At 34.6% G+C, this 9,780-nt stretch overlaps 1 protein-coding gene across 6 annotated transcripts in view; it reads left to right on the top strand.

The window, feature by feature from the left end:
- The window catches only part of LOC106076666 (oxysterol-binding protein-related protein 11-like), a 39,025-nt gene continuing 29,245 nt past the window's right edge, over positions 1-9,780 (top strand). The window contains exons 1-3 of one of the 6 annotated variants that reach the window (XM_056045313.1): positions 734-814; positions 2,898-2,950; positions 7,115-7,167. Coding sequence is in view for 3 of the 6 variants with exons in the window: in XM_013237488.2 (XP_013092942.2) it covers positions 398-814; positions 7,115-7,167 (470 nt within the window). In the remaining 3 variants the exon portion in view is untranslated. Of the gene's footprint in view, positions 815-1,741; positions 1,960-2,811; positions 2,951-7,114; positions 7,168-9,780 lie in introns of those variants that run through there. The other 5 variants (XM_013237499.2, XM_013237488.2, XM_013237505.2 and 2 more) reach the window with 5 other exon arrangements.

Below are 9,780 nucleotides of genomic sequence, written 5' to 3'. Positions count from 1 at the left end.
GAGATGAACACGGCTATCATAATGAGACCTTTTGTTGTATTTTTTTTTCTGCCAGCTCTAGATTCTGGATCTAATTTGAATACATACACACTTTATTTGTAACATAAACGTTTTGTTCCCAGCGAACAAAAGATCACAGCTGGCAGGCAGGTTACGTCTGATGGAAGAGTTAGTTTCTGTCTTGTATAAGCAAAACGTCTAGACTTAGATCTAGATCTATTTCGTCCATACGTCTATAGCTACAAACGTGTGTAATACAAATATTGGATTCAATACTACAAACTATTGAGCTATAGGAAAACATAAACTTAAAAAAAACAGGAGTCTACAAACAAAACAAATAAACGAGTTTCATCTACACCATGATTCTTCAGTATATTAGGATGCTTCTAACCCCATGTCAAGATTAAGAAGATGCTTTTGCTTCTGTTGCTCGAGGAAACCATCGCGCCCACCCAAGCTTCCCCCCTACTCAGTCTTCTACTTTCGACGACGGCCATGGTCGAGGACGACCGGGCCTTGCAATGATGTCCAAATTCTTATTGACCAGCTCTTTCTCTCCAGCGTGGACGTCGCCACTGAGGATCCAGTGTTGAACACCAGAAGAGCAAAACTTTTAGGCTCCCGCAAGAAGTTGCTGGAGAAGAGACTAAGGCGCAAGCTAACCAATAGAGAAGTCATTGAGAAAGAGAAAAATAGGTTTGACTTCCACTGGGATTTCAGAAGCAGACTGCACCAGTTTAGGTCATCGGGCATTCTCAGGGTTATTAAGTCAGTGCATAGTCGAGGTACGGATTTGGACCAAATCCTGATGGTATGTAAAGTTTTAAATTCACGTTGACAATAAACTCAAATATATGCTTATTATAAAATATTATGCACACCTATGCAGCCATATCCTTCATGTTGGGGTAAATCAATAAAAAGGTTCATATAAAAGAAAATATAAATCGACCACCGGCGGATAATGCCTGTGCTGGATGTGGCAAAATATGTAGGTCACAGCTGGGGCTGCGTATCCACGAGAATTACTGCATTCCTCATTAATCTTCGGACTCGAAGAAAAGCCTTATTATTATTATTTTTTCATAAATTATAAATGCCCTATAATTTTAATTCTATATCGACATTGTTTAAATAGTGAACCAACCAAGCTGAGTCTAGGGATGCATAATCGACTTTTTATTCTTCGGCGCGTAGCTTTTTTTTTTTCAAGAGTTCAATACGCGAAAGTCTGATATTTGGGTAACCCTGTGTGGGCCTAAAGGAAATAGATCCAGTGGACAAGAAATATATGCTCTACATATTTTGTCTTCTCAAATACGGTAACAATATTTGTACAATATGACAGCCTATATGGCCGAGGTGATCGAGTTGTCTTGGTTGAACGCATAATAAGGCAGCACGGAAGCCTCCCTAATTACACCCACCCACCCTGTCCACAGGAGATCGGACCATAGCGAACATCCGCGCACAGAGCAGACTTTGGCATAAACAAACACGTTTTTCATAAGAAATGTATATATATATTTTTTAAATTGTGCTAGGATCATAAATCTACGGTTAATGTCATCGTATATATATATATATATATATATATATATATATATATAGGGCCTAGTTATCAAGAGTGAGATAGTGGCCTTCTAGGTGATAACACTTTAAAGCCTAGACGTGCCGAGTATTGTGGACAACACTGTAGACGAGTTGCCACAAGAACTTATCGGTGGGCGTTTCGCATTACAAACAAGTTAGCGTGCACTGCAGACAGTTCAGGAGTTGACCTCAGTAAAACAAACACAGTCCGTACGTAGATTCCGTATAGTGTGTCAAATGACCGTCGGGCGATTACTAGAGGCATTAGAGACTACATATTTCATATGGACAAGAGCCTAAACGTTAGTTTGTTTTTTTCCTAAGCTGTGCAGAGCTGATGGCATGTGATTAATTTATCAAAAGGTTGAATTAAACTTAATTAGCGTTTGTTTTTTATGTTGATTTATAGTTATGGATGTAGTCCTAAAGTAGTATAGAGTAAAGCTGTTATTACTAGTTTATGAAACTGTAGGTATGCCAGTAAATAGCCCATAGCTGATCCGTGGATTAATTTGCACTGACCAGCTGGCCAACATAGACCATAGACCTACATTTACATGTTGTTGTTGTTTTTTTTTTTTTCATTTTTTTTTTTTTGCAAACGGCTATTCTGTCAGAGTTTATAGCACGTGTGCCTAGTTTGTTCAATCCATGGATTAACAAGTAATCATTGATTATAAGGGCGGCGTGCATGTATAATTCTATGCTTATGTGTGGTCTGTACATCAGCGAAACACATATGTCGCCACGGCGAGAACATCCATTATCTTGTGTTAGAAAATAAAATCAATAGGCTCCTATTCGAAATTTGCTTTGTTCTCTCCAATCTTATCTTATAAATTACAGACGTTCCTTCAAAGAAGAAGATAATTCATTTCCAACCTATTCTTTTATTGATATTAGTATTAGACAAAATGTCGCCATAAAATGAAAATATAAATATGAAATATTAGACCTATTCTTTAAAAAAGAAGACTTCATAATTCATTGCACACGTTTGAAACTTCTGTGTTTGTAGTTCTACAATAAGATATGATTTAGAGAAACTCAAAAAGAAAGAAAGAAAGAAAATTAGATTGAAAAAAGATACCTAAAAATCTTGATGAAATAACTTTATGGTAACTGCTTGTTCAAATATAAATTCGTCGAAATTAAAATAAAGAAAATCTCCGACATTAGTACGAACCGGAAATGTTTTTTTAATTATCTTTATTGTTTTTTTTTTTTTTTTCCCTAACACTAAAAAATGGCGACAAACGACAACGACGATGATATGACTTTTTCTCTACCTGATTTATCAGGCCTCTCTGAGACCGAACGACTTCAAGTTATTGCGGTATTGCAGCGAGCAAAGGTGATTCATCATCTTTACAAATTAATGTTTCAATATGATTCATTCTAGTTCTATATAAATATCTAAATACTCATCAATGATAAAAATGAAAATCAAACACTGAAACAGTCAATTATCAATAATAATTCAAACATCATTAATTAACATTGATTAATTTGATTAAACATGACATTTTTACATGAAACTATTGAAATAAACTGAAACTTAGTGGTAGCTGGTAGTCTTATTTAAAAATGAATACATACTTGTTTAATAATAAATTAAAGATTCTTTGCAAACAGAAAGAACACCTTAGACCTATTTAAAAAATCAAAGAAACTAAGCCGACTAAGGCAGAAAGAAAGAAAGCATCATAAAATGAAACACCTAACCCAAAAACTACTTGAAAAGTTAGACAGCTGCAGAGGAAATTGAATCAGAGCAGAATTGAGAATACTGAGAATCATGACATGTCATTCAGTCATTGTCATACTATACAGCATGATAATAAATTTATTAAAGTAATATCTGAAGATAGCAATTAATAATAATTATGGTCATACAACACATTAAGTAAAATTAAATCCAAGAAAATGGAAACAACAATTAAATTAAAGCTAACATTCTTTTTTATTATAAAAATATTTTGCATCACATTCTCAGCCCCAGGAGACAAGTTAAAAGTAAATTATGTCCATCGTAATTTCTATAATTTGTAAAACTCTCAGATGCACAAACTCAATTTAAAAATGAATTTAAAACATTTTTTGTTATTGCAGCTTACCACAAGCATTGCTCTATTCAAAACAACTTACAAACAAATACACAGGTAGTAGTTTGACAGAAAAAATTAATGTTGAACTTCAAAATTGCATTTTGGGTACAAATCTGTTTTCTGCCAGACGTATTAATAAATTAAAACCAAATAGAAAACATAGGAGATACACATGTACAAGAAAAAGGGATCCAAAAACTATTAGCTAGCATAAAACCAAAAATAAAGCTTCAGGACCTGATATGGTATTCCAGCTAGATTGTTCAAAGAACTAAGCCAATAGCTAGCACCAGTGTTCAAACTTCTTTTTCAGGCATCACTATATCTATCAGGGCAGAGTACAAAGGGACTGGAAAGAAGCTAATTTATTGTCATTCCCCTATTGAAAAAAGGAGAAAAATATGATCTGGTGAACCAGTATAACTTGCCAGCATCACATGTAAATATTAGAACACATAATATGTAGCAACATCATAGATCACTTAGATAAACATAATGCAGACCTGCCTACCAAAAAAAGTCCAAATGCGTAAAGCTGATGGTCAAAATGCGTATTTTGGCACCAGAATGCGTAACGCTTACGAAATCCACTATTTTGTCATATAAATATATATATATGTATATACACATTATAATATTAGATCTAGATGTCATGATTAGATTTACAATCTAAATCTAGATCAATACGACAATAGAGATGATATCTAGACTAGATCTGGATCTATGTCTATATAATGAATATAATCTTATCTACTCTAGATCTGGGTTCGAGAGTGTTACCGATGCCGTGGATCCGCTACAAACGTAGGTCTACTCCAAAATTTCGTAGGCCTACATTCATCCTTGATCTATTCTATACTAAGACTAAGAATCTAGTCTAGATCTAGACTAGATGGTAGTAGATGTTATCGATCTCGATCTAGACAATCTAGATCTAAATCATACTACAACTAAATTGGATCTAGTAATGTAGAGAATCATGACATAAGTGACATAATGTAATGACTAGCTAGATCTATTCCTGTATAACAAGTTTTCTAGATCTAGAATCCAGATCTAGACTAGATATCTACAATGTCACTCAATGTGTTTTGAATCGATAGCACTTCGATATTTTTTTCTGTACAAATGAATACAGGAATCAGGGATTCAACATAATTAATTTCTACTAATGAACTTACAAAAAAAAAAAAAGTAAAGTTGGTGTATCAGCTAACTGACGGTACCAACCTGGTACCAACCCGCCACTCCCTCACTCTCGCGTTCTTCATTTCTAGACTAAATCTAATTGCTTTTAAGAACCAATCAACGTACAAACCTGGACACAATGTGTTCCCCCACCTTTTCTGTCTCCCCCCCAACAGGACGGCTTAGCGTGACCTCTGTGACCGCTCGTAAGCTAGTCAAGAGAGGGGGGAAAAAAAGGATACGAAATGGGTAACGCGGCGGGTTAAATACGTATTTGCGTACTGACGGTCATTTTTGGGAGATTTTGCGTAACGAATACGCATTTTGCGTAACGGTAGGCAGGTCTGATAATGTACAAACTGTAATAAGAAATGGCTCCAAATCAACACCAGTAATAGTCAACTTAAGTATATCTCAAGGAACAGTCTTAGGCCCACTACTGTTTCTAATTTATATATGACCTTAGAAATTGCATTAGTTCAGGAACAAAATTCAGATTATTTGCATATATATGATTGCATAATATATAGAACAATCAAAACAACACAAAACACTGAAATTTTACAAAAAGAATTAGAAGAATTACAGAGATGGTGTAATCAAATTTGGAACAAGCCTTTCCAGCCAGAAAAATGCCAATTATTAGGAGTAACAAAAAAACTAAAACAAAAACTTTATTCATGGTAAACCAGTCACGCTGATTAAAAACTCAAAATATCTAGGTGTATTAATAAATAAAAATTTATCCTGGAATCCCCATATTGTTCAAATTATTTCAAAAAATCAAGCAAAACATTAAGGTTTATTAAAAGAAATTTTTACAAATCAGCAAGACCATAAAACTAAAATGCTATTAACTTTAACAATATTAGAACATATATGCATCCTCTGTTTGGGATCCCTCAACTCAAGAAACCATAAAGAAACCATAAAGAAACTAGAAACTAGAACAAATACAAAATAGAGCAGTGAGATTTATAACAAACGAATATTCAAATTTGATTAGAGTAACACCATTAGTATAATCACTAAACTTAGAAACACTTCAGGACAGAAGAAAAAAAAGTAAAGTAGCTATAATTGTGGGAAGCATGGTCGAGAGGCTAAGTTTATTTGACTTGTCTTGGCTATCTATGAAGGGGGCTCGAGGTTCGATACCCAACTTGAGCAGATTTGTGTTTACTGAGCGCCCAAAGGCAGCACAGAAAACCTTCTCCCAGATACCCCCTCTCCCCCCCCCCCCCCACTAACTGGTCCACAAATGAGATTGGACCATAGTGCTCTGAGCATGCTATAAGCATGAAAGCAGTCTATATAAAAGCTATAATTTTAATACATAAAACATTGAACCATAATTTACAAATGGAAAAACTAAACCTAATAAAATACTCAGAAAGACATCCGCTAGAACGAATTCGTACAAGTGCTCCATCTTCTCTTGAGAGATTAGAGAATGGAATAGGTTGCCTGAATCAGCCAGGAAAACCAATGCCTTTGCAGTGTTTAAGACATTGATTAACATTCATGACTAGATTAACCTAGGGACACGCATATGACATAAACATCTTCTATTTTGAAGTAACGTCTGTATTTTATAAGATAAGTTAATTATAAACTGAGTATAGTATTTACTCATTAGTTTTGTCTTGTAATGTGTATGTGACCTATGAGCTAGTAATTCTTTTCCTAACAATATGTAGATCTAGAGTCCAGATCGACTGTCTAATTTATAGGAAATCATTATCTCCCATTTTAGAGACTCGTGTCCAGCCACCCAGCCATTCCCAAAGTGTGATTTGAATAAAGTGATGGTAAAAAGGATTCTAAAATGCATATAACCTCTAGATCTCGTAGACCTTAAGAAGATTGAAACAGAGAAATTAGTAAATTAAAGATTATTTTTTTTTAGTTCTAAAAATGATATGTAGATGCATTCAATCTACTCTTAGTATTACTAGATTTCTTATTACAACTTGATTAAACTCCTACTAGGGTTGTTTTATAAATATCATATGTTCATTGAGAAATGATTACTTGGTCCTAGCACAAACCTCTTACAGGGGATGGCAGTGGCAGGGATCAAACTTAGGACCATTGTGTGAACAGTCCAGAATGCATACCACACAACCAGGCAACAATCAGGCTTCATTTATTAATGGCTTATAAACATCTCTCTCTTTCTCTTCATATTTGTTTATTTTATTTTTGTATTATATTTTTAGGAGTTTGATGCAATTGAGGAAGCCAAACTTCAGAAAATCAATAAGCATTCAAAGTAAGTTTTGACAAATAATAAATATTTGTATCTTTCTCTGAAATACTATGCTATATTTTACTATTTGTTTTCTATTATTATAAATGTTACAAATTACTTTTGTTCACTCTCACAAGAAACGTGTAGCTTCTGACATAAAAAGGAAAATCCCCATAGAAATGTTCCAACTTCTAATAGGCTAAAATAAGTTTTTCAACCATGTCTGAAGCTTTATCTCTGCAAATAAAACAGTTTACAAGCCAAAAAGAAAAAAAATTGGCATGGGCAAAGTAGTTGAGAAAAGACAATATAAAATTTGAAAGCCAATGAGTTAGTGGAAAGTGTTAGTCTGTAACAAATTTGTTGACATGTTTCAAGATTGAATATTTAGTTATTTCAGTATAGTATTACCACTATTATATTCAAGCATTTATTACTGTTATTGATGTGTGTATCGAAGTCAATTAAACTTTAAAAGTCAACATACTAAGACTAAGATTACTTTATTGATCCTTACGGAAATTTGTTGTGATTACAAGGACTCGTTTCTCATATAAAGACAACACAACAGAAAAATACACATAAATACAACAGACAACATAAAGAGTTCATTCAGAGACTACACACAGGTATCTTGGTGCATTTCATGTTCCCTGATCAATGAGTAGCGGTGATAGAGTCTGACCGAGTGAGGTACGAACAAGTTTTTGTACCGCTCCGTTCTTGTTTTGATTGACAGCAGTCGCCCACTTCGCGACGACCTGGCGTAGTTCTGATGGAGCGGGTGGCCGTTGTCTTCCAAGATTTTTTCGATTTTTCTTAGGCACGTTTGTTCAAAAAGTTCCTTTAAATGTGGTAATGTTGTGAGTGTAATTTTTGATGCTTTTTTAATGATGTTTTCTAGACGTTGCAACAGTTTAGATGAGGCGTTGCCTTGCCAACAACTTATTCCGTATGTTAGCAGATTTTGTACAGTCGCGCCGTAAAATGTCTCAAGGATCTTCTTGTTTAATTTAAAACTGTTGAGTTTGTATAGAAAAAAGAGTCGCTGGGCTGTTTTCTTTGTCAGAGTTCCAAGGTGGTCTTCCCATGAAAGCTTGTTGTTGATGATAACGCCTAGATATTTATATGCCTTTACTTGTTCTATAGATGTATAGTTTATTTGCAGTTCACATATAGTTTGTTTTTTCTTTCTAAAATCTATAATAAGTTCTTTAGTTTTCGTTACATTCAGCTCTAGAAAGTTGTCGGTGCACCAGTTTGTAAACTCTTCTATCGAGCTTCGATACTGAGTTTCGTCTCCTGAAATAAGACAGACTATGGCAGTATCATCAGCGAATTTAATGAGTTTAACTCAGTCATAGATGCTTCTTATGTCATTAGTGTAAAGAGTGTATAGTACAGGAGAAAGTACACAACCTTGTGGAGCACCCGTACCTAGTACTCGAGTTGACAATTTGGTGTTGTTGACTTTAACATACTGGGGCCGTTGGGTTAAAAAGTTTAGAACCCATGCTTGTAAGTAAGGGCTTACATTTAAGTTACTCAGTTTGTTTATCATTAGATGTGGCTGTATGGTATTGAAAGCTGAGGAGAAATCTACGAAGAGGACTCTTGCATATGTTTTGGGTATATCGAGATGCTTATAAAGCTGGTCCAAAAGCAATAGAATGGCATCCTCAGTTCCTCTAGCTGCTTTGTATGCAAATTGGTGAGGGTCTAGGCTGTTATTGACTTTTGCTACAAGTTGTTTAAGCATATATTTTTCAAAACATTTCATAACAATAGGTGTTAGTGCTACTGGGCGGAAATCATATAAGCAATCTATTTTTGGTTTCTTAGGCACTGGTATGATTTCTGAAGTTTTCCAGATGTTTGGAATTACGCACGTTTGCAATGACTGGTTAAAGCTATGACAGAAGATAGAAGAAAAATTTGCTCCTCACATAGCTTAATCAGCTTGAGAAGAAAAATTTGCTCCTCACATAGCTTAATCAGCTTGCCACTAATTTTGTCTGGTCCAGAAGCTTTTGTTACGTCTACTCTTTTAAATAACAAGGTCACTTCATCCTCAGTTACAAAATTGACGTAGGGCTCTTGTTTTCCTTTGGACAGAGTGTTGAAAAGTTCTTTGTGTAGATCAACAAAATCTTCTTTGTCAAAACGAGAATAAAAATAATTTAGTTCGTTGGCGAATTTCTCATCAGCCACTAAAATTTGTTCTCGTTTTGAGGCGCAGCCTGTTATTTTCTTTAATCCCTCCCAGCATTGTTTTGATTTGTTCTTGGCAAAGAAATTCTCAATTTTTTCTTTGTATGTTTTTTTCCCTTCAATTATTGCTTTTCTCAGTTTATTTTTAGCATTTATAAACTCTTCGTTGCTAGCCTTATACTTTGTTTTCTTTTCAGTAATAAGGTGTTTGATTTTTTTGGTCATTGAGGGCTTATTGTTTCCATAGACTTGTATTGTTTTTGTTGGAATTGTTAACTCCTCGCAGAATGATAGATATGAGTTAACAGTTTCTGTTAGTTCGTTTATGTCTGGACAGTTCTCAATAAAGATTTCCCAGTTAGTTTTCTCAATGCATCCTCGTAGTTTTTCTACAGCCTCTTCAGACCACATCTTGACCATTTT

This window comes from Biomphalaria glabrata, chromosome 10 (assembly GCF_947242115.1).
Source record: "Biomphalaria glabrata chromosome 10, xgBioGlab47.1, whole genome shotgun sequence".
Classification (NCBI taxonomy): Eukaryota; Metazoa; Mollusca; class Gastropoda; family Planorbidae; genus Biomphalaria; species Biomphalaria glabrata.
The sequence above is the reverse complement of the archived record's forward strand: the minus strand, read 5'-3'. Positions and strand labels throughout refer to the sequence as shown.